This window comes from Aquarana catesbeiana, linkage group LG02, assembly GCF_042186555.1.
Source record: "Aquarana catesbeiana isolate 2022-GZ linkage group LG02, ASM4218655v1, whole genome shotgun sequence".
Taxonomy (NCBI): Eukaryota; Metazoa; Chordata; class Amphibia; order Anura; family Ranidae; genus Aquarana; species Aquarana catesbeiana.
This window is the reverse complement of record NC_133325.1, coordinates 235,454,618-235,481,216: the sequence shown is the minus strand read 5'-3', so window position 1 is coordinate 235,481,216 and position 26,599 is coordinate 235,454,618. Positions and strand designations below refer to the sequence as shown.

The 26,599-nt window shown below is 38.5% G+C and overlaps 1 protein-coding gene across 4 annotated transcripts in view; it reads left to right on the top strand.

Moving 5' to 3' along the window:
* Positions 1-26,599, top strand: part of DACH1 (dachshund family transcription factor 1) — a 475,056-nt gene that overhangs the window by 303,032 nt on the left and 145,425 nt on the right. For 2 of the 4 annotated variants that reach the window (XM_073614249.1, XM_073614248.1), the window contains exon 4: positions 20,897-21,052. The exons of the other annotated variants lie outside the window; for them this stretch is intronic. In XM_073614249.1, the coding sequence (XP_073470350.1) occupies positions 20,897-21,052 (156 nt within the window). The remainder of the gene's footprint in view (positions 1-20,896; positions 21,053-26,599) is intronic. 4 annotated transcript variants of the gene reach the window in all.

Below are 26,599 nucleotides of genomic sequence, written 5' to 3'. Positions count from 1 at the left end.
TGGCCCTCCAGCTGTTGCAGAACTACAAGTCCCATGAGGCATTGCAAGGCTGACAGTTACAGGAATGACTCCCAGAGGCAGAGACATGGTGGGCCTCGTAGTTCCGCAACAGCTGGAGGGCCACAGGTTGAGCACCCATGGTCTAAGCCAACTGTGAGTTGGTGAACTTGCTTGAGGGCAAACTAATGTACAATAAGCTATTGCAGACATTTGTAGCTGTTGCAACAGTTATATAATACAGGAAAAACATATTGCTTGGAAAAACATGATGGTCAGCCTTTGGTCTAAGTTTATGCTGTTTTTCCTTGACGTCAGTAAAATTGTAATGACAATCTCTAAGCCTAGGTTCACACATATGCAAATTGGATGTGTTTTGAACCGCATCCAATTTGCATGACATGTGAATCAGACCAGCTTTCTAAGGAGCCAGGTCATTAATGTTCAGGGCGGCCGCGGTCTGTTTCTAAAAAGGGTCCTGTGCGATTTTGGGTCCGGTTTAGGTGTGAATTTTCAGTAATTTCAGCTACCACTTTTAGGCCCTAGTCAACAGTCACAAAAAACAGTGTTTCATGGTGCCTTGCTGGTGAAAATTCAGAGGCCTTAACACCATTGCCCTTGAAAAGAATCTATTGAGCAATAATATTTACTTTGCTGCTTTGTAATACATTCTATAAATGATGTCCCCTTAGCAGCAACTTCTCCTTTCTTATCAGTAGAGGTATCTTTTTAGTTCTACCTTTTATACATTTAAAAAAACATAATGTTATTCCACTGTTTTCATTCTTTGAAAGCCTCTAGGTCAGGAATAGCTACATGAACAAAATACAAGATGTAAAGCAAGCAATTAATGTACTTTAGGCAATGAACTTGTGAACCCACTGCCTGTATATTAGTGTGTTGTTTCTTTTCTGTTTATATATTCTCTTTAAATATGTGCATTTTACTGTGCATGCATTAAGCATGGGGACTGTTAGCACGTCTAAAGTAACATCTGCTCTGTCTTTTTGTTGCTGGGTTCATTGTATAATTAGCTCTATATTTCACCAAATACAATTTTACTCCCAAGGCAGATAGAACAGCATGAACAAAACATAAATAATTGCAGATTAGAGAAACAGGAGGCCAACTGGGTCTAGATAGCTTTGTTGGAAATAGGGTTAAGGAGAAACGAAGGTCATAAGGGAAAATGTAATACAAATAAAACACAAACATCTATGTCAGAGATCTGTGAAAATAAGAGGATTTTAAAATAATCACATAAAAATTCTCAAAGTAGGCCTCTCAATATAATATTGCTAGTGATCACCATCTCTTTCTCTCCCTCTCTCTGTACACACATATACACATACAGTATATGTAATATGAATGTGGGGGCAGTCTGTGTCATAGACTTGGTTAAGATTTTTGATTTTTTTTTTTTTTATTCTATGATCTGGCCATTGATATTGTTTGCCATAGACAACCCAGAATTTCAAGGGGTTAGAACTGAAGTATGTTCTTTTTTAGGTGTGTACTAAGAAATATATTTTACTAGTGTAGAAACATATAGCTGCAGTTGGAACATTAGAGTATAACAAAAGGAAAACATTTTTTTTTTCTTTTGTTATACTGTTAAACTGAGACATATAAGGCCCCATGCACACGAGACGCTGGTGCAAACTCTGCTGAACACATGTTTTTCAAAGCTGAAACCAGCGTTTAGAAAGCCCATTTTGCAGTGTTTGCATGCCGCGTTTAGCTGCGTTTTACCGCGTTTGCATCTAGGAGCATTTAGTTAAGATAACAAGAACCCTCCCGAGCACTTTTCTGCTGCAAGGAATGACATTTTGCGACCGGATTTTGGGTCCCCGTATCTCAGGGCCACTTGGTGATAGGAACCCCTTTGGATATGTTGTAGAGCTAGAGCCACTGTGTTTGCACACCAAATTTGGGGTTCCTAGCACCAAGTGGCCCTGAGATATGGGGCCCCAAAGTTGGGTCGCAAAATGTCATTCTCTGCTGCAGAAAAGTGCTTGACATTTTCCGACCCCATATCTCGAGACCACTCGGTGCTAGGAACCCCAACTTTGGATATGTTGTAGAGCTAGTTCCACTGTGTTTGCACACCGAATGTGGTCGCAAAATGTCATTCTCTGCTGCAGTTTACCATCATATTTCTGTGTTTTCTGGTCCAAAAAATAGGGTTCCTTTAAAAACACTTATAAACGCAAACGCGGCTAAATGGGATCTGAAACGTGGAAAACTTTTGCGTCTGAACCCATTTTTTTGCTTCTGGAAAACGAGGTTAAACACAACTGCCTAAAAAGCCAAAAAAACGAGACTGTGTACATGGACACATAGGATAACATTGAATGAGTTCAGGGGCAGTTGAAAAAAGTGTCCAACTGCCTCTGAACGTGCGTTTAACAGCGTCTCGTGTGCATGAGGCCTAAGTCTAACTCCAGCCAATTTTTTTTTTAGTTTTACATAGATTGGAGTAAAATTAAAAGTTCTATATGTGATCCTATTGGAAAGGGGGGATTTTCGCTTATTTGTTGCTGACCTCATGGAGCCCACACAGGAAATGGGCACTGCAGTTTTCAAAAGGATAGAAGGCATGGGCATGAATAAAAGTTGTAATCCTTTATCATGTTACTAAAAATGTGTCCTCTTACAATGTAGTTCAATGTGTCCAATTTTACTTTAGACCATTGTAACTCAACATTCTTGCTGTGTGGGAGAAGAGGATGCAGTCTCTGGATCTCTAAAGCGAAGTTCCAGCCATTTCTGTGTTTATTAAAAGTCAGCAGCTACAAAAAGTGTAGCAGCTGACTTTTAAAAAACACACATTCGCCTGTCCCACTATCCAGCAATGCGGCCCCCCCGAAGCCATAAGTTCTCTCCCTTGCCTCTCCCCGGTGATGGCATCACTAGTGTGGGCTGTGACAGCTTGCGGGTTCACAGCCGGGTGAGCACTGCGCATGTGCAAGTCGCGCTGCATGTCCTAAATGGCCGGGCAATCTTCTGGGACCTGTGACATGTCCCAGAAGTTTGCAGGGAGGGAGGGGGAGAAAACTTCTGCTCGAGCCACCTAGGCGGCCTGAGCAGAAGTGGGAGCTGGGTACCTGTCAAAACTAGGTACCCACTCCCCCCCAAAAGAAAATTGCATGGCAAATGTGGCATGTCAGGGGGTCAGGAGTCCTTAAAGGCAGAATTTCCACTTCTGGGTGGAACTCTGCTTTAACCAGGCTTATAATATATATATATATATATATATATATATATATATATATATATATATATATATATATATATACCGTTGTTTCTTTTTTCTTTCTAAGTGATCACATGACATCTGACATCAGCTGAATAAGGGGCTCAGGGAGGTGGGGTGTGCATTTCAGAAGGAGGCAGAGAAATAGCAGTACACTGATCTGGGGGGAGGGGGTGTGGGGGGGGGTCTGAATACTGGAGTACAGGCAGGCTGTGCTTCCAAGTAGAATGCAAAGAAGAAAACAAACCACAGCGGGATGCAGGGGAACTGGCAGGGGAACTGGCAGATCAACAGGTATTTCACACAAGAAGCAATGCAAAGAAAACAGAATAGGAAAGGAACTAGGGTTTTATGTATATATGTAGTAGGGACACATAGAACCAATCTGAGCAGCTGCTTGAACCTTTTTCTCATTGCACACATTCAAATTTAAAGTGGTAGCTCATAGGATTCTCCTTACATAAAGAAAACAGGATACTTTGTTAATACAAGTAACACAGACATAGGTTTTTATTGGGCTGTCCTTACAGCTATATTTTGTTTTATTTTTTCAGATTTCCCAAAGGCAGCAGCATAACCTGAATACTCATCCTGTAAAAAGAGTAAAGGCAGGGATTTTACTACAAGAATTAAGAGACCGCAGATGACACCTCAGTGGAAAATTCACAAGTAGTATTTTATAACAAGGCTTGGACATTACTATAAATTAGGACACTGCAACTGACCACTGTACTGTAAAATTGGCCAGCAGGAGGACAGTTTTAACAGAGATAATAAAACTAACCGAAGTATGCCTAACTTTTTTTTTTTTTTATCTATGGGGATAGGGAGCAGTGCATATCAATGACAGTGAGGTGGTTTAGGTGCACACTGTTCTTGCACTTGCAGTTTTTTTTTTTCTTTCAAATAATGCAATAAACAAAAAGCAAGCCCAAGGACAGATGGCCAATAGTAAGTGGATAATAAATTTTGAGCACTCCAACCCTAAAAAAAGGCTGTATCAACATAAAATAAAAAATGCTAAATAAAAGAAAATAAATTAACCCCCCAAAAAATAAAAATAAATCTTTTTATAAGGTAAGCCTTATAGCTAAAGTTAAATGCATAAATAATCATTTTAAATAAAATGGGTTTAACTTAAAAAAGGCCCTATCAACATACTACAAAAGCCAATATACCCCAAAACAAATGTAAACCCTAAATAATACCTCCAGAAAAAAAAATTAAGGGAAACCTTGCTGCAAAAAAAGAAAAAAAACTGAGAAAAATGCCTCAAATAATAAGAACAACAAAGAAAGGCAGCAAAGGGCTTATTTCCAAAGAGAATCACAATTAAAGTTTTGTAGCTTTCCCTATCCTCTCTCTACAGTTGCTCCCAATACATTAACACTACGGCTGCTCTGTGCCTCCTCTTTTTATAGTGATGGGCCTGGCTTATCCAAAAGCTTCATTTTGGCCTTTCTAAACCTGCTGGCCTTAGTTCAAAGACCATGCAGTGTATTACTGGTTAAAAAAAAATCTCCTTGAAAAATCTGAACAAAAATGTGCCCAGATTGCAAATGTTGAACCCACAGGTTTTGCCTCAAAACTATGTTAGTGACAAATCTAAACCTTCTTCCTAGTTAAACTAGCATGCTAGAATATGACAATATAACTTTACTTTGCTACGATCACAAAATAATTCAGAAAAGATCTTCTTTCGTATAGATCGTTTGCAGGGTTTTATCTAAACTAAACTTTTGGGATAAATGGAATCCCCATCCTTGCTCTTTGATCTCCAGTCAGACTCTGACTCAATCTAATAATGTAATGCAGTGTACAATATAGGGAAATCAGGAGACAAAAATGTAAAGAAATATGTAATCTATGTTAGAGCTTCTTATATAACATAATAATATATGTGACACGTTCGTAAAATAAATAATAAAGTGTCAGTGCCAATAAATAAAGTGCCAAATAGTCAATATGTGCACACAGTTCATAAAGAGTCCATATAAGATATAATGAATAAAAGTCTTCTTATAGAAGGTGCACAAAAAACTTTTCAGTGAAGATCATGCTTCACAACTAACTCCACTCCGTGACTTGTGCTCCCTTCACCGGGTGCAATGCAAGCTCACCTCCTTCTTAGACCCTGACAGGGTCAAACACGCTCTGAACACAGTATGATCCTCCTTTGAAAGTGTCAGTGCCAATAAATAAAGTGCCAAATAGTCAATATGTGCACACAGTTCATAAAGAGTCCATATAAGATATAATGAATAAAAGTCTTCTTATAGAAGGTGCACAAAAAACTTTTCAGTGAAGATCATGCTTCACAACTAACTCCACTCCGTGACTTGTGCTCCCTTCACCGGGTGCAATGCAAGCTCACCTCCTTCTTAGACCCTGACAGGGTCAAACACGCTCTGAACACAGTATGATCCTCCTTTGAAAGTGGCTCACCAGCAGCTCCAAAAGGACATAGAAAACAAGAATGCCTCCAATAGTGCAGTACCTAAGGTGTTATTGGAACAAACCTCGCCACCCCAGCTTCATATAGTGCACTCACATTTATTGATATAAAATACAGCATAAAAACACAATCCAGTAGATCTCACATAATGCGTGTAAATTCCACTGCCAGGCTCCACCTCTACGTGTTACGCCATCATCCTCGTGGCTTCATCTGGAGGAATTTGTATTCTGAACTGTGAAAGGAGAAGCAGCACAGAGCTCATCACTCTGTATCTCTGATTTGTCTTTGTATCTGCATGCTTGCTGTCAGCACATAAACAGATTGGCTCCTTGTACTGCTTCATCCTTCCAAACTCCATCCCTGCAGTACAAAGACTGCAAGAGGCTGATACCAGGTCAAATTCGGATACTTACACTGCTTGCATTTAAAATACATTTAAAGAGCTGCATTAATTTGTGTCTTTATTATTGGCATAGAGTTCAGCTTCAAGGTTATACATATTTTAATTCATCTTGATTGAATTTTTTTTTTTAACATAAACATTTTTGAAGACACTCTCTCAAAGCACTTTCTATACTAATGGACATTTGGGGTGGGATTCTGAACAGCAATAGCAGATTCTGGCTGGCATGATGGCTTGCTAATACTTGTAGAATTAATATAATACAAAACACTTTATATAAAATAATTCATTTTAAGCCCACTACTTGGTCAAAGTGGGCAGTACATCTGATGTAGTGTGTTACTGCTTGTAGTTATTGCTCAACATCAGTGCTACCATGTGATGCTGAGTGATACTTACAATGAGGAATGCCACTCAGCTATTACTAATAAATAAATAGTATGTTTGTGTACACTATAGTAAGGGGAAAGACAGAACAGGTAATGAAGCTAGGAATAGTTACATTTAACTGGTCCTGTTCTGTAATTTTAAAGTTATTTAGTAGTTTCTCCAAGCCATTTCTTCAGTTGTAACATTACAGAACAAGGTTAAAGTGGTATTAAAACTTTTGTTGTTGTTTTTTTTTTTTAATAAAACATGTTATATTTACCTGCTCTGTGCAGTGATTTTGCACAGAGCAACTCCAGTCCTCTTCTTTTCATCCATAATATAGAGCCATGGCTTGCCCCCTACTCTCTGCTCATTGGTTCACTAGCTGTGATTGACAGTAGTGGCAGCCAATGAGAAGGGAGAGTCCAGGGACAGCCGAGGCTATTGTGAACATTGCTAGATCAGAGGGGGCTCAGGTAAGGATTGGGGGGGGGGGGGCTGCACACAGAAGGTTTTTTTTTTTTAAATTCGTGCATAGAATGCATGAAGGTAAAAAAAAACTATCAGCCTTTACAACCACTTTAAATTTGAGTTTTCACAGGCAGATAGTGAAGTGTGAACTGTAATAACAAAAATGTCCAATACAAGAGAAAAAAACCTATAGAGAACTAGGAGTCCTAGTATTTTGACCTCTGCAGCACCATCAAATAGCAATGCCATCAGGTACTCGATCTTCTAAAACTCCTGGGACCCATAAAAGTCAGTCTGGCTTCTATGGTGGGAATTATGACACTGAGTGTGGCTGAATGCAAAAAAAGAAAGGAGAAGTGGCATTGTTTTTTCAAATTGAGAGCTGGTGAAAACAAACAAGAATACCTTAGTCAAGGACATCTGCAATCTGATCTTATCCACAGCATACCCTGTTGTTAAACTTGGCCAAACAGTGCCTGATTAAACGTACTGTGAATAATTGTAACGTTAAAAATGTAATGATTAATATGTTTTCACCATTTACGGTAAACAACCACATATCCTTGAAATTATTATATACCTTTGGCCATTGTAAGGCAAATACCTTGAGTAAACAGCTTCATTAGAGAGTATGAGACATCTGGGAGGCATTTTGTTGTTTTAATGGAAGCTTTTTCCTGGACATTTCGCCAACAACTTCAGATCAATTACAGGTGACAGCATAGCTGTGAGTACCTTTACAATATAGGACCAATGATGGGGTTAGCTGTAATAGCACTACAAATTTAATTTTCCTTCTCTTTTAGATTCAGACAACAAACAATAAATCATTTTAAAGCAGCGATAGCAAAACACCAATAAGGTATTGCATCTACTCATATCTAGGGAGATCTTTAGTAGTTTTCAAAAGCAATGTAATTAGACGAACCATTCTTTCTTGAAAGATTACCAAGTGCATTATTTCTATATGGATCTTCAGGTTTTTACAGGTGTTACTCAAAAAGGGTGACAGGGGTTAAGAGCCAAAAGACCATTTATAATGTAGCTTTACTTGAAAGCAAAGACATCTGAGACATAAAACAAATCTATAAAACACATAAAACAGCATGAGAGCATCAACAGCCAAGGAATAATAACATAATCTCACATAGAAAATTACTTTGTAGAGGAATAGACTATGCTGAGAAATAGAATACAATTTCATATTAACCCATTTTGAGATTTACTTGTTAGCAATGCTCAGGAGTACAAATTAAAGCCACCAGCTGGCAAATAATTTTTTTTCTTTAGTGCACTGAAGGCAATAAAAGCATCTTTGATTGGTTGGTGCGCTTAGTTCGAATTTGCTTGATATAGTAATTCCACTCTTTCATTCATACTGCTATTTGTTTCTGATTATAGGGCAATTACTGTGACTTCACACTCACAATTGTGCATAGAAACCATAATGCTTATCATGCACCAATACTTTTTGAATTTGCATCATTTATTCTCTTGGCTGGAGATTTATGTCAGTGTAATTACTATGTATTGCTTATTTATTATGCTTTTTAGTTTTCAGTTCAGTATCAAAATGCATAAACCTAGGGACACTGATTGTAAAGGCCTGGAAATTATCAATATTTTATAATTAATATTTGTTTCTTTCTCTAAGTAGTTATGAGGATGCTTATTACACAAGCTCAGATTAGAGTTGACAATTGCAAACATAAGCCAACCAACATGGAAGCAAAATCAATACATACATTTCCCTTGGGGGCACTATTTACTGTTCACAGCACCATTTACTTAATGGAATGGCAGTTATGTTTGCAGAAACCTTGTAACTAGCATTTTTATGTTTTAACTAAAAGCAGCTTTCTCCATGAATAACAAAAATAACGTGCTTGCTGTAGTTAATGGCAAAAATATTTTAAGCTGTCATGCATCAATAACTTATATGCTGCAGAATAACAGGACAAAGCAACATTTCTGAAGGGAAGCACTTCAGTTGGCAAGCTTTGTTAACTTATCTTGCTTAATTTGAGTGAGATAATGCACTCATCCATAATTGTCTATTAAATATGTTGAGCCTTCCTGCATTTTCAAGCTCTTTATAAATTTCTGCTGATGCTGGAACTGTATCCCTCTTGTCATATGAGAGCTAGATGCTTGCTAGAGACATGTCTAACTGGCTGACTATTTGAAGTATCATGTGATCTTTACATAACTCATTTGTATGCTATATAAAACATGATGTGTCAAAATGGCAGCACAAATGGTTACAACATCTAGTGTTGACCTACTTACAAGATGAAAAAGTAAAGAATACCCTCAGGGTGTTTTGATCTCATTCACACAATATTTGGTGTGCATCTTAGACTTCTTTTCTACTATGGCATTTGTTATTTATATGGTACTCTATTTCCAGCATCCTTACAAGTAAGCAATGTTTTGGTAATACTTTATGATAGAATACCTTTAAAGGTTCTAACAATTTTTGCGCCCATTCGCCCAACACCCAAGGGGTTGCATTCGAGTAATATATTAGTTGTCCAGTTTCCTGCCATTTGGATTGCAGTTAGGTGTCTGTTGTGAGTGGTTTTGAACTACATTTCTCATTATGAATGCAACCCCTGCTTCCTGACTGGCTCTCTGGCTTTAAGTAACACAATTTTTTTCCCATTAGGATATCAGTCTCTGATCTGCTGCAAAGTAGTATGACTGCCTATTGCAGCCCACCCTGACAATTAGGAAAGTCTATGGATGTATCTAACCTCATCCACCAGTCTGGCTCTACTGATCAATTGACATGCATACATTGAACTGAGAGCGGATGCTTATGCACATCTTTACCATATGCTCAGTTTGAAGCCCAGGTTTATGACATGTTTACTTTAAGTTCACTTTTTAGAAAGAAATAATAAATTAATTTTTTTTTTGCAGGAGCTTGTAAAGCATGACACCAGGGATCAGGAGATTGCTGGTGCCATGCAGATCTCCACAGATCTGCCAGTGCATCTGTGTGCCTGTACATCCAATATGGGCAAGCAGATACAATCTGACAGGAAGAATTAACGAACTACCACGGCACTCCACACCACGATGGTAGTTCATTGAGAACTACAAGCCAACATCCGCAAAGGATGTTGGGGCTTGTAGTTCATTCACACACATAACTGTGTGAACAAGTGATGCAGCCATGTGGGCGGAGCCCCACATGACTGTGCTGTTTTGGAAAAGTGACAGCTAGTACAGGGAATTCCCTGCACTACTGTCACAGGGGGCGCGGGGATCAGGCAGCGGCTGCAGCATAAAAACGGATGAAACATCTAACATATTCCCAAAGGTGAACTTATCTTTTAAGGTATTGTTAGACAGATGGTTTGCATATTTCATAATTACAACGGGAGAAATTTTAACAACCTACTAAGGCCTTGTACACTGGCTCGACAAATGCTCCGACATTGGGAGCATGACATGAGTAAATCAGCGATTCCCTCTGAGAGTTGTCTTAACTGGTTGGATACAAGTCGGTCCGAATTTGAAAAAGGTTCCTGCACTACTTTGGTCTGACTTTGGTCCTTCTTCAGCCCATTGAATATCATTGAAGTTGGATCAAAATCGCATCCTCGTTCTAACCATCCGACTTGTGACATCCGACATGGTGATTACAGCAGCAGTAAAAGGAATTTATGTCACACTGGGATTGTTTTGATTGGTCAAAGTCAGACTATCTCAAAGTCGGAGCAAAATCTTATCCTGTTCATTCAAGTTGGATGGAATTAGGACCGAAGTAGGACCGATGTAGGACCGATGTTGCAGGGCAAAGTAGGATGTCAGTTGTACAACAGTCGTGTCATACCAGTGTGAACTCAGCCTGAAGGAGTGATGCTAGAGCAGTCATTTCTTGTACTCTACCAAAAAAAAAGGACAAAATAGGGAAGCCCCAAAAAACAAATAAAAAAGAGAATCACCCATTCTGTCCAGGATTCTACCACTGCAAAAGTAATATTTACTCATATAGCCCATTATACAGTGGGGACGGAAAGTATTCAGACCCCCTTAGATTTTTCACTCTTTGTTATATTGCAGCCATTTGCTAAAATCATTTAAGTTCATTTTTTTGTCCTCAATAATGTACACACAGCACCCCATATTGACAGAAATACACAGAATTGTTGATATTTTTGCAGATTTATTAAAAAAGAAAAACTGAAATATCACATGGTCCTAAGTATTCAGACCCTTTGCTCAGTATATAGTAGAAGCACCCTTTTGATCTAATACAGCCGTGAGTCTTTTCGGGAAAGATGCAACAAGTTTTTCACACCTGGATTTGGGGATCCTCTGCCATTCCTCCTTGCAGATCCTCTCCAGTTCTGTCAGGTTGGATGGTAAACGTTGGTGGACAGTAATTTTTAGGTCTCTCCAGAGATGCTCAATTGGGTTTAAGTCAGGGCTCTGGCTGGGTCATTCAAGAACAGTCATGGAGTTGTTGTGAAGCCACTCCTTTGTTTTTTTTAGCTGTGTGCTTAGGATCATTGTCTTGTTGGAAGGTAAACCTTCGGCCCAGTCTGAGGTCCTGAGCATTCTGGAGAAGGTTTTTGTCCAGGATATCCCTGTACTTGGCTGCATTCATCTTTCCCATAATTACAACCAGTCGTCCTGTCCCTGCAGCTGAAAAACACCCCCACAGCATGATGCTGCCACCACCATGCTTCACTGTTGGGACTGTATTGGACAGGTGAGCAGTGCCTGGTTTTCTCCACACATACCGCTTAGAATTAAGGTCAAAAAGTTCTATCTTGGTCTCATCAGACCAAAGAATTTTATTTCTCACCATCTTGGAGTCCTTCAGGTGTTTTTTTAGCAAACTTCATGCGGGCTTTCATGTGTCTTGCACTGAGGAGAGGCTTCCGTCGGGCCACTCTGCCATAAAGCCCCGACTTCTGGAGGGCTGCAGTGATTGTTGACTTTCTACAACTTTCTCCCATCTCCTGACTGCATCTCTGGAGCTCAGCCACAGTGATCTTTGGGTTCTTCTTTACCTCTCTCACCAAGGCTCTTCTCCCCCGATAGCTCAGTTTGGCCGGACAGCCAGCTCTAGGAAGGGTTCTGGTCATCCAAAACGTCTTTCATTTAAGGATTATGGAGGCCACTGTGCTCTTAGGAACCTTAAGTGCAGCAGAATTTTTTTTGTAACCTTGGCCAGATCTGTGCCTTGCCACAATTCTGTCTCTGAGCTCTTCAGGCAGTTCCTTTGACCTCATGATTCTCATTTGCTCTGACATACACTGTGAGCTGTAAGGTCTTATATAGACAGGTGTGTGGCTTTCCTAATCAAGTCCAATCAGTATAATCAAACACAGCTGGACTCAAATGAAGGTGTAGAACCATCTCAAGGATGATCAGAAGAAATGGACAGCACCTGAGTTAACCGGTTCCGACCAGCGCGCGCAGATGTATGTCGGCAGAATGGCACGGCTGGTTAAATGGACTTACAGGTACGTCCATTTGAATTCCCCGCCGTGCCATTGCGTGCGCGCCGCCGGCGGCATGCGCACGCGCGCGCCGGCCCGGGAGCTCCCGTGAGTAGGGTTGCGGGTCCCGCGGACTCGATCACCGCGGGGATACCCGCAATCGCCTCACAGAGAGGACGAACGGGGAGATGCTGATGTAAACAGCATCTCCCCGTTCTGCCTAGTGACAAGTGTCACTGATCACTGCTCCCTGTCATCAGGAGCAGTGATCAGAGTAATGACACTGCTAGCCCATCCCCCTACAGTTAGTAATCACTCCCCTAGGACACACCTAACCCCTCCCCGCCCCCTAGTGGTTAACCCCTTCACTGCCAGTGTCATTTCCACAGTAATCAGTGCATTTTTAATCACACTGATCGCTGTATAAATGACAATGGTCCCAAAAATGTGTCCAACATGTCCGCCATAACGTCGCAATAAAAATCGCTGATCGCCGCCATTACTAGTAAAAAAAAAATTATTAATAAAAATGCCATAAAACTATCCCCTATTTAGTAAACACTATAACTTTTGCGCAAACCAATCAATAAACGCTTATTGGGAATTTTGTTTGGGAGCCACGTCGTACGACCGCGCAATTGTCAGTTAAAATGACGCAGTGCTGAATCGCAAAAAACGCTCTGGTCAGGAAGGGGGTAAAATCTTCTGGGGCTGAAGCGGTTAAATATATGAGTGTCACAGCAAAGGGTCTGAATACTTAGGGCCATGTGAAATTTCAGTTTTTCTATTTTAATAAATCTGCAAAAATGTCAACAAATATGTGTTTTTATGTCAATATGGGGTGCTGTGTGTACATTAATGAGGGAAAAAAATGAACTTAAATGATTTTAGAAAATGGCTGCAATATAACAAAGAGTGAAAAATTTAAGGGGGTCTGAATACTTTCCCTCCCCATTGTATATGGAAATGTAAGTGCTTTTCATTTTACCAAAAGGTTATATCAGTAACAAAAAAAGCATAAAGCAGTATTAAACCCAAAATGTATTATAGTGCAGCTTACTAATCGTTAGATGCGATGGCTGCATTTGTTTTCTTTTTTTAATTATTTTTCTCTCTGTTTTCACATGGTGATCTGGCCAATGGTACACCTCCAGTATTAGTGAGACACAACTCTGGAGGAATGAGAACATGAGGCACTACATCATTATCAGTCTAGGGGGAGGGGAGTGTTAATTGTATTAGCAGATTTAGATACACTAAAAAGTTGAAGCTTCATAAGCAGTTATAGCAAACAGTTATTTTCCTTTTGGGATACAGGTTTTGCATGAATAAATAAAAGCTGATCAGTTTAACTGCCTATGCTATTGTTAATTGGTTTGTCTCATCTAGGCAAACTGATACATTCTGCTGGAGAGCTTGAGCTTTTGAAAAAAACATCAGACTTGCTGGCTGAATCACCAGATGAAAATAGAAGAAAGAAATAAATCATAAAAAAGGAAGCTAATACAGCCATCACATCTAAGAATTGGTACTCTGCAATATAATAAATGTTTGCTTTTGGGTTTAAATATATGCTTTAAAGGCAAGCATTAATGGTCTAAGATCGAAATTGTTAGATTGTCTCAACAAATCAGGCAGAAAGGTAGTGAGTTGGAATTTAGTAAAGGAGTAGAGGCTGTTCCCTTAGTAAAGTCAAAGTTCACCTATATTATCTTAGCGATTATTGCAATGTGCAAGAAAAATTAAAAAAAAAAACAGGGTTTCTGCTTTCACATGATTGGATGATTGACATAAACAGTGTTTCCCTGTACTTACAAAGTTAAGTGACCATTTGCATCGCAAAGTGAAAAATCTCTACTACTTTAGCAAATCAACCCAGTTCATTTGTGTGCATAAATTTAAACTTGAGCTCTTAATCTCTTCAAACAGAACTCCATCAAAGCAGCAATATCTATCTGCACATTCATACTTATTTGAATAGGAAAGCAATCATGAAAACCCTTCTTCAGTTCTTCTTATGTACCTGTTGATACTGCTGTGGTTCTTGTAATCCTGGGCTTACTATAGAGGGCCGTTAAGTGGTGATGACATCACATCACCTCCCACACCCTAGAGGCATTGTTGGTTTGGAAAACCAGAGCTCTGCCTGCTCCTGTATACAACCAAATGTATAATATTTCATATTTTTCATGCTAAAGAAATGAAAACATATCTTTTAAATGTTCATTTTTTTTACTTCTGAACATGATAAACAGAGACAAAAAATAAATACAAAAACACGATAAATCCTTTTTTAGAGAAGAAGTTGTAACTTGTACTATTGTGTGCTTCAGTCCTCTTTAATGCTCTTTTATTGCTTCCATATAGGACATTAGTATTATTATTTGTAAGTATCAAATACTTCCCCAGAAATCATTAAAATGTCGAAGCATCTGTTTATTAATACATACTGCAACGTTTCACACTGACATGTGACTAATAAACAGTTATTTAAAGTTCTACTTCTGACTGGTAAAAGAATCCTCCAATGGCCTGAAAAAAGGAACATATTCAATTGCCCTTTTCTTGTTTGATGCTTTCTATTGGTTAATTCTGTTTCAGAATTTTCTATGCCTTTGTAGAAATGCAAGCTTTTTTCCTCTATGAAGACCTGTATTCATTTTCAAACACTGTCACATTTATTCAAGTACACAATTATACAGAGGCAGCTGGCTTTTATCTAGCGATATTTACTTCAAAAAAGCAAAGTTAAATGGTATCATAGATTAATTCTTAGGGCACAGAAGATTCTTTTGAGAGTAGAAAGAGATTTTGTAATTACTTAGGCTACAGCAATAAAATCGAGTATGTGTACTGTTAGATTCATCATATGAATGCCACAATGCAAAGCAGCAATAAAAAAAAAAACAAGTTATAAAAATCAAACATGGGAACATGACATCCTTGTCACAAATATGCATTACAGTTTGTCTATAATTTACAGCTCTGCATAACATGCTTTCTTGAGTAGTATTTTTTTCATTCAGGAAGCAATGAAACTTCAAAAAGGGCATTATCCTCTGCAATTTCTTACATAAATCAAACTGGAAATAAGACACATTTTACAATTCAATTTAAGATCCCACTGAGACAATAATGTTGCAAGCTGTGCATTTTGCAAAGTAATATAGTAATGTCTAGTTTGCATTTTTGAAAAACCAAATTAATCACACTTTATTGAATATGTTCAAGCAAACCTAAAATCATTTATTATTAAAAATCTCTTGCAACAAATATAAACTATATTTTATACATAAAGGACAAAGTCATTTATTCATTAGGATAAAATGCTTGTACGTAGTATTTTAGAAGAACATGAAATCACAATGTGAATGTATAGTGTATGCAAATCTCTGTAGGCATGACAGAGACAATAAAAAGGCAACAATTAAAGCACTTTTCCTGGAAACAGTGATTTGCAGTATAGCAGGATATACAGTTAGACTGTAAAAGTGTTTGAGCTACTCAAAAAATATTTTTTAGAATATAATTTCAGTCTAATTATTCTATACAAACATATATGCTTTTTTTGCTTTACAACGTGTTATTAAAATATGGACCATTAAAGTCAGCATTTACATTTTTTCCTTCTTTTGTTGGGCCACAGGTCATGCAGAAATACCATTTTGGCATTAGTTTACTATATGTGTTTAAATCTGATCTCCAGGCATTTACACAGTTAAAACATACACTGATCAGCCATAACTTTATGACCACCCACCTAATATTGAGTGGGTCCCCCTTTTGCCACAAAAAGAGCCCTGACCCATTGAGGCATGGATGTCACTAGATTGTATGTGGTATCTGGCACCAAGCTGTCAGTAGCAGATCCTTTTAAGTCCTCTAATTTGCAAGGTGGGGCCTCCATGGATCTGACTTGTTTTTCCAACACATCCCACAGATGCTCAATTGGATTGAGATCTGGAGAATTCAGAGATCAAGTCAACACCTCAAACTCATTGTTAAGTTAATAAACCATTCTTGAACCATTTTTTCAGTGTGTTGGGGTACATTATCCTGCTGCAGGAGGCAATAAAGGAATACTGTTTCCACGAAGGGGAGTACTTGGTCAGCGTTTAGGTAGGTGGTACATGTTAAAATAACATCCATATGAATGGCATGACCTAAAGTATTCCAGCAGAGCATTGTCCAAAACATCACATTGCCTCTGTTGGCTTACCTTCTTTCCATACCGCTTCCTGATGCCATCTCATTCCCGGGTAAACGATGCACATGCACCCGGTTATCCACATGATGTGAAAGAAAATGTGATTCAACCGACCAGGCCACCTTTTGCCATTGCTCTATAGTCCAGTTCTGATGCTCACCTGCCCATTGTAGACCTTTTTGGCTGTGGACACGGGTCAGCATGGGCACCTTGATTGGTCTGTGGCTGCGCAGTCCTATGCACAACCGACTGCTATCCCCATTTTTTTCTGCTTTCAACAAATCAACTTCAGGGACGTGTTTGCTTGCTGCCTAATAGATCCCACCAAATGTTAGATGGGATTGTAATGAGATAATCAATGTTATCCACCTAACCTGTCAGTGGTCATAAAGTTATGGCTGATTGGTGTATGTATACAAATTGTTTTTTTACCTGTCAAAGGATTTTGTAGTTCCAAGAAGATAGCTTTATGATTCTAACACCGCCACCAAATTACAGAGCCAGGACCTTAACCTCATGGCTGCTGCAGCACAGTCTGTTTAAGAACACACTCCCAAATTACTGACTGGACAATAATGAGTCATTGCTGACTCGTTATTGTCTGTCTGTCTTTTTATACCAGGGTGTTTTCTGTCAACACATGCACACTGCAGCATAGCCTGATTAGCTTCTAGTGCTGACCCTGCCTGTCTGCTATGTAGGAGGTTACAGGTATGTATACTAATTGTCTTTGCTTAGACAAATATGAGGACTGACATTGCTGATGTCCCTTTCTTATATACTTCTCTATCTTTCTCTAGTTTCTTTGCTTTCTAACTCACTGACCTGAAACAAGCATGCAGTGAGTAAAGTCAGAATAAATATATTCATCAAAGTTGCAAGCCTATATTAAAGTTAAAATTAATTTGCTTTTATTGATATCACAGTAAAATATTGTAAAACATATTGTTCACACTATGAATTATTATATTACATTGCCTCAGTATTCAAAATTGTCTCCAGCCTGTACCTATCTGCTCTTTAAATACTCATAGAACTTAAATCAAATAATCAAATGACCTAGAGTTCTATCACTATATATTGTAGCTCAGCTAGACAGGTGAAAGGGGTGGAAACTTCACTTGAAATGTTTTCCAGAACTGAATTCTGCTTCCTAAGGTGTATGAATGAGGCCAATTCTTTAAGACCCCTGAGACTTATGTGATCTTTCTAAACTCTTGACTGTGGTCCAGTCTCTTATACTGACAGCTTAGACTCAGTGAGAGAATCATATCACACTCTCTCTTCCTCACATCAAAGATATACATATCAATGTCATGGATTAAGGGGGTTGTTGATGCTCAGATGTATAGCTACCCCAGTGCTTTTGTCCCACTTCTGTCCATATCCAGAATGAAGGCATGTATTTCTCCCAAATAAGAGAACATTTTGGAGGAGTGAATGATACCGCTTATTTTTGGGTGTACCTATACAGCTTACCAAAAGCAACCCCACTGAGGGTCTAGTTGGATACCTTAAAAGTCCATATTTGTTTTGTTCTGTGTCATATTTAAAGTTGGAATGAAGTCAGCACTCCTGATCTGTTTGCTTAGTCCAGGTCAGTGACTCAAAAAGCACCAAATGTGAATTAGATTAGAATGACAACAAATGACAACAAAGTGTCTTTAGAGTAGAATGTCAGTAACTGCAGTTTGCATTTGTCTCAGTACAGATTTTCCTTAAAGAACACATTTGTAAAAGGTTTAATGAATACATAATGTGAATCCAATAATTAGTGTTATATATTTGCCAGGAGCAAATAGCTCAGCTTTAAAGACAACCTGTACTGAAAGAGTTATATGGTCCGCCATTGCAAACTTATGAACATGATAGATGTCAGGCTATCATACACATTTTTTGGCTTTGGTATTTTTTGGAGTCACTGATCCTGAACAAGTTTGCCTTGTGCACAACTGGGTTTAGTTTGAATATGTGGGGTATCTAATGGCATGGCTTCTTTAGATAGAAAACACATTCTTAACTTTTATACCACTGAGTTTCACAGCTTGACTATCAGATATAGACAAATGCTTTAGGGTAGCTTTCTAGTAGAGGCAGATTATGGCAGAATGGGGCCCAAGGCAAGGTAGCAGTTTTGGCCCCCTTTCCTTTTGATTAAGGTTTATAAGGGTTGCAGAACGCACAGAGATGCTGCCCCATTTGCATTTCTCATGTTGGCATGTTTCTGTCAGATTAATACTGCATGCAAGTTGATCCTCCCTAGTGAAGTGACAGGCAGGTTCACAGGTTCAACCAGTTGCACTATCTTACTTGTTTACTGAAGGAGCATGAAAGTTGTAGTTGAGTTCCCGGAGATCCACAAGACCCTAGGCTCCTGCTTGGGTTTCCCTGTGGATAATCTGTCTCTCTTTCCAGGCACTTTAATTATACCATTAAACATTTACATGATATGTGTAAATGTGTGTTCTGTATACATATATTCCAGGGCAAAACAGGTATAACTGCTGAACCAGTAAAGTGCCAATGACATTCGGAGACAGTTTTTTCTGAGATCCATGTTGTAGATGGCATTTGTGCACAGGTACAATTCTACACATGGATCAATGTTTTATGTGTCTGATAGATTCCTTCCTCTACCTATTTCCCAGCTTTTTAGAATAAACTAAATTGGAGGCAAGTGGGAATTAACCTATGGATACTTATTCTTTCAATTACTCAATGATGTTTAAATAAGAAAAATATTGGCACCCCTGCATTTCTGTCAGATAATGCACCACTTTGCCCAATCGTTGCAATTACAAATGTTTACACATTCTTATGTTTATTTCTTTTGTTTGTATTGGTATGACACAAAAAAGCGGAGAACCAAAAAGCCAAATCTGACACATTCCACACAAAACTCCAAAAATGGACTGGACAAAATTATTGGCACCTTCTCAAAATTGTAAGAAATATTTGCATTCCAAGTTTGTGATGCTCCTCTAATTAGTAATTACACTCACCTGTATCAATTAGCAGGTGCTGACAATATAGAAATCTCACTTGAAACCAGTGAAAATGGTGAAATATTGACTCTAACTTTCTGTTGTGTGTGCGCCTTATGGAGCATGGAGAAGAGAGGAAGAAGAGAACGAGCAGCAAAGAATTGTCTAAGGATTTGAGAAGAAAAATTGTGGAAAGGCACGGACAATCTCAAGGTTGCAAGTCCATCTCCAGAGATCTTAATGTTCCTGTGTTCACTGTACGCAACATTGCCAACAAGTTTACAGCCCATGGCACTGTAGCTAATCTCCCTGGATGTGGACGAAAGAGAAAAATTGATCAAAGATTGCAACAAAGGATTGTTTGAATGGTGGATAAAGAACCTCAATCAACTTCCAGACAAATTCAAGCTGACCATTCAGGCATAGAGGACAACTGTGTTAGCTGGCACTATATGTCTGAAATTAATGATTTTGAGGTATCGCCACAGAGTGGTGCTGTGGATACCAAAATAATGTATAAATGTGCCATGTCCCATTATCTGGAGATACTGTTGGAAAAATTGATACTGGACTTTATAGGCACTGAGATGCACAGTATTAAAAATGATACATGTTTTATTACAAATTGATTAAAAAGAACAACCAGACAGATATTGGTTTAGAAATTGCCTATATGCTATTACAACACACAACTCATACACCAAGGATTATACTCCTGAATGATCATAACAATGTCCTTGTTGGAGCAACAGTGATTGTTCTATCAGGCTTGGTGTGAGTTGATCATAGTGTGCAGTAGCTTAGCACAAAGCTATTTTTTCCAAGGGGTGTGCTACCAAATATTAAATTGAGGGTGCCAATTATTTTATCCAGTCCATTTTTGGAGTTTTGCATGGAATGTGTCAGATTTGGCTTTTTGTTTCTCCACTTTTTTGTGTGATAGCAATACAAACAAAATAAATGAACATGAGAATGCCTAAACATTTGTAATTGCAACAATGTTTTGGTAAAATGGTGCATTATCAGCCCAAAATGCAATATGCCCATATTTTTGGCCATGACTGTATATAACTGCCCATAACTAAAGAATAAATCAATACATACACTGTGTATGTGTCAATATAGCTAACATTCAGTTTCTTTCATTTACTGTAAATTTAAAAATCATAAATATACTTTGAAAAATGTTGAAGTATAATACCAATAACATAAGGTTACCTGTTCAGTCTATGGTTTTGCTAATTATAGAAACCGTCCTAAATCCCAATAATGTATATTCATTTCTACAGGGAGCAGTGATGGTTCTTGGGAGAAAGAAAAGCTTCAATCTCTCCCTACCCAAGGATCACAAGCCTCTGTTAACCATCCCAACTTGCCTGGACAGCATAACCTTCCAGTTACTCATCCTCTCAACTCTCTTCAACAGAATCACCTGCTACCAAATGGTACGAGATGCTGTAATTTATCCCCATCATGACTATTAGTTGTAGCTGTGTTAAAGCCATTGGACATCAGCAGTGGGAAAACATTGTAGTTCACTATTTTGTGAAATTAACCATTTAATGAAACTAGAACTTAATTAATGTGTAGTGCTGTGTACAGGGAAGTGTGGTATAAATATTAGCTATTTCCCCAATAAGTGTTGCAAGTGTGCACAAATGTTGCCAGTGCATAATGAGACACAACTTCTGGTTTAAACAGTGCACAATGATTTAGTCATGATAAGAAAAGACATCTTGGAACATTTTTCAGTGATTTGCCTATCATTACCACTTTGCTATAGTTAAAGTGATTGTAAAGGATTGTTTTTTGTTTTTTTTTAATTACAAACATTTCATACTTACCTCCACTGTGCAGCTTGTTTTGCATAGAGTGGCCCCGAACATCCTCTTCTGGGGTCCCCCAGCGTCTCTTGCGGCTCCCCGCGCATCAGATAACCCCCTAGGAGAAGCGCTCTCCCAAGGGGGTTACCTTGCAGGTGCGCCCCTGAGTCCAGCATTTGCGTCCACAGACACGTATGCCAGACTCGGCCTCGCCCCCCCCAGTGCCCGAGTCATTAGATTTAATTGACAGCAGCGGGAGCCAGTAGCTGCTCTGCTATCAATATATCCAATCAGGACACAAGACACCAGCCAGAGCTGGTGTGCTCACCCCTGGCTAGAAAAAGACCGGGTTCAGGTAAGTAAAACAGGGGCTCTGGGGGGCTGCATCAAGAGAGAAGGTTTTTCACCTTAATGCATATAATGCATTAAGGTGAAAAACCCTGAATGTTTACAACCCCTTTAACTAAATCCTGTGATAAGTCTTTTAAAGTAAAAAAAAATAAATAAATAACATATTAAAACCCCATTGTAAAATATCATCTATAATACTTCTTGGACCGATAAAAGTGTCCTTCTGGTTTAAATCAGTTTTACGGACACACGTTATGAAGACTGTGGCAACTTTCTTGAGTCTCCTAAACTAGATCTTAATGTGATATATATATATATGTATATATATATATATATATATGGACACAATTAAAATTGTGCTATAAAAGACACTTTTTGTATTACATATATTTATTCAATTTTTAAATTGATACAGTATAAGAAATAAAAACTCAAGCAACGTTCTATTTATACTTATAAGTGAACAAACACATGGTATTTATTTAATTTCTTAAACTCACCTTAAGTCTTCTTTAAATCTGAACTCTAGGTTAAAAGAAAGTGCCTTTACATGCACATGAACTTTAATGGCATCCCAGTCTTAGTCCGTAAGGTTCAATATTGAGTTGGCCCACCCTTTGCAGTTATAACAGCTCCGGCTCTTCTGGGAAAGCTGTCCACAAGGTTTAGGAGTGTGTCTAATGCCCCGTACACACGATCGGACTTTGTTCGGACATTCCGACAACAAAATCCTAGGATTTTTTCCGACGGATGTTGGCTCAAACTTGTCTTGCATACACACGGTCACACAAAGTTGTCGGAAAATCCGATCGTTCTAAACGCGGTGACGTAAAACACGTACGTCGGGACTATAAACGGGGCAGTGGCCAATAGCTTTCATCTCTTTATTTATTCTGAGAATACGTGGCACTTTGTCCGTCGGATTTGTGTACACACGATCGGAATTGTGTGCACTAAATGCTCCTGCAAACCCAGCTGTTAGCTTGTAAAAGTAGCAGTGACATCACCACTGGCCTGTACATAGCCTGTGAATAGAGCAGAGCTGTGGGCAAGCAGGCCCCATACAGGCTGCCTTCAGAAAACAATGGGGCAGATACAAGAGCAGTCACAAGGAGAGAGAGAGAACCAGTGACCATGACAGTCTTTATTACAAGGAACTCCTGCACAATGGAAACATTTCACACTGGATTACTACATAATACACAAAGCATAGTGAGGTTCAATTAAGAACACACATGCCTTTTGTGGTTAGACAATATTTAGTTATCCAGGGTTCAGCTTTAAAGCTGACCTGTGCTCAGACACAAGTTAAAGTATCCTGAACTAACCATGAAGGGACTTAAAAACAAGCTCTGTAACTACAAGCATTTTGGGTAAATGTGCTTTCAAAGTTCTCAAAGGAGGCACTGAAATATCAGCTTCTTTCCTCCATTTTTTCTATTGATGCAAAACCTTGGCCGCCTGCCAGTCTTCTAGTGTAAATGCACAGCAGCTGTTTCTAAGCTGCTAAAAACAGAGTCCTAACTTTAGAGACTTTGTTGTGATATTTGAGGATTTTGAGGATGAAATACTTCACAGAACATGCAGCTAGAGAGGTCAGAGACTCTTGTTTAGATTATGTAAAAATGTCACATTGCAATGCATTACATTGCATTGAATTAAATATAGCTTCAGTAGATCAATGTATTTTGTATAGGTTCATTGACTCATTTGTATTGTGAGAAGAAACAGTAAAGCACCAATGCTGTCTGCCAATGGCAAAGTAAAAAGCAGATCCAGAATATATAATTAGTAGATTAGTAGTAGATTAGTTGCCCCCTGTACACATGAAATGATAAATAATATATACAGTATCTCACAAACCAAGGTGATGGACTGACCAAGCATGACCCAGACCTAAACCCTATTGAGCATCTGTGGGGCATCCTTAAACACAAGGTGGAGGAGCGCAAGGTCTCTAACATCCACCAGCTCCGTGATGTCGTCATGGAGGAGTGGAAGAGGACTCCAGTGGCAACCTGTGAAGCTCTGGTGAACTCCATGCCCAAGAGGGTTAAGGCAGTGCATTAAGACATTAATGACTGTGTGTTGAGTTATTTTGAGGGGACAGCAAATTTACACTGTTATGCAAGCTGTACATACGTCACTTTACAGTGTAGCAAAGTGTCATTTCTTCAATGTTGTCACATGAAAAGATATAATAAAATATTTACATACTTTTGTGCGATACTATACAACGCATTAAAATATGCTGCTAAATAATACTCATATTGTGAGGACAGTCATGCAATATTATAATACCTTGTAATATTTTACCATTAAAACAACTTTTCTTAGGCAAACCCTCTGAAAATGGACCCCCTTGTTTCTTTTTGTTTTTTTTTGTAATTTGCAGTAAGTTAGCAGTTTTTAAATCTGATAGAGAGTCATACCCATAACATAATATTGTTCTTCATTGAAACCTCTGCATTTCACTGGTGAGATCATCTAATCGACCCCAGATCAATAAACAACTGTTGCTTTTAAGGGGGGCTGTGGCAGCTATTAAACCCTTTATGTTAGGGGATACTAACAATTTAGTTCAAATTGAAATGCAGTGTATTTTACATATACATAAACTTTCATGAGTTGGTATATTTTTGTACCACCATTTGTTATGATAAGGACTATTACATAAAACTCCAAATGACTAGTCAAGTCAGAAAATGTTAAAGCCAGAAAATGTTATAGGCTTTTATAATCACAGTGGGGTGTGCTTACGTAAGCTGGCCATACAATAATATATTTTTTTTTCCATTCAACCAGTAGGTTGAACAAAAAAAATAAAGACCCAATTCTCCCATCTACACACTCAATATGGATGGATGGGGGAATCACTGCCACATTACTATTCTGTTCCAATAGCTGGGAGCCTTTCCTACCGACCATGTATGGCTGCACTAAGGATTAAAGGAATAAAATATTTTTTTGCAGGAGGAGGGCCTCATGAAAGGTCCTCTCATATTTGGACAAGGTTGTCCGGTACCACGTCCTACCAGAAATTTGCACAAAAAACCCTATAAACTAACAAAGGACTTTAAAGGTACCAATATGTTTTGTTAACCTCCCTGGCGGTATGATTATTTCAAATTTTCTGCGTCTCAAAGCAGTACAATTATTTTGCATAGAAATTTGGCGTTTTATATTGTAGGTCTGAAATTCTTGGCAATAACACACTTATATCTGTCCACCAAGAGTCTAGTAGACATCCCTGGTATGATGAAGTTTGAAACACAAAATCATAAATTATAATATAATAAATAAATATAAATAATTAAAAAAATAAATAATATAATAATAATAAAATAAATTTCCCCACGATTCACTATCGCACAATTCTGCAAGTGTTCTAAGTTATTATCGCTGTTTTCTAGCTGGTCTAAAGCCACTTTTGATGTAAAGGGACACTTTTTGGTTGCTAAGGACAATCAAGTTTCCAGGCAGAAAGAACAGTATATATAATATAAAACTACAGGGCATGGGCCAAAGCACTGGGGACAGAAGGGAAGTGACATGATTTCATACAGTACTGTAATCTGTAAGATTACAGTACTGTATGTGTTATGATTTTGACATTTTTTGAATTTGCCGCTAGGCTCCGCCCCTGCTAGGCTCCGCCCCCTGGCACAGAGAGGCTTCTGGCAGAGGATGGAGCCCGCAGACAGTGTGGGGGGACATCGCAGGATCCTGGGGACAAGGTAAGTATACCTGAGATGTAATCCCAAGTGTGGCTTGGGGTTACCACTAATGGTGCTGAAATTTAACCCCGAGCCACACTCCAGAATACCATCAGGGAGGCTACAAAAGAAACATCTGTATACTACACAGTAAGAAATTGAATCATCATCCCTTGCAAGATTGAGTGATGACTCACTCGCTGCGATTTCCGACGAAATTGCGTTTCACAAGACTTAGCCCGCTTCTTCAGGAAAATAAGTTACAGTCAAGCTCTCAGTATAAGTAACATCAATATATTATCTTCAAACGTGGTTCCAACAATCAAAAATGGATGCCTGCAATAAATATGGTCTACGGGTGGAAAGTAAGCTTGTGGTTTGGGGAATAGACCCAATCTACCTCCCCATCGTCCTTCCTGAAAAAAAAGGAGCTACATTTTTATATAATAAAATAAATACATTATGATATTTTTTCAACAAAACGTATTGGTACCTTTAAAGTCCTTTGTTAGTTTATAGGGTTTTTTTGTAAGGATTAAAGTCTGTTCACTTTGCAGTCAACACAGGTTCACCATTTGTGAAATTCACTTTGTTAAATGAACAGCATCCATTGCTTTAGTAAACCTACCCCACTGAGCATTACTTGTGCTGGTATGTAAGTGTTTCACATTTTAATTTACACATATAAATAAATAGATGAGAAGAGCTGTCAACTTGCACATCTGTATCAATCTAATATCTGTATCATAGTTATTTGTTTGAGGAATAGCCACACGTGCCAATGCCAAAGGTGGTAATGTTCCAAAGCTTCAACAGGTTGCTTATATTTAAAGTGTATCAATAGACACTTTTTTTTCTTTGATAGAATAGCATATGGTTGGTACCCCTTTTGTTTTAGGATAACATAGCATATGGTTTTGCTGTATATCTCCTGTTGGTAAGAAAAAAAACACACCTCCAAGGCACTAAGTAGTAAAATAGGGGCAAATGAATGAAAGACAATGCACAAAAATATACAATGGCACACAAATAGGAAATGAATGAAAGATAGTCACAGTGACTAAATGATAATCAGCTGACCCTCTGACTTGAGAATCCTTAA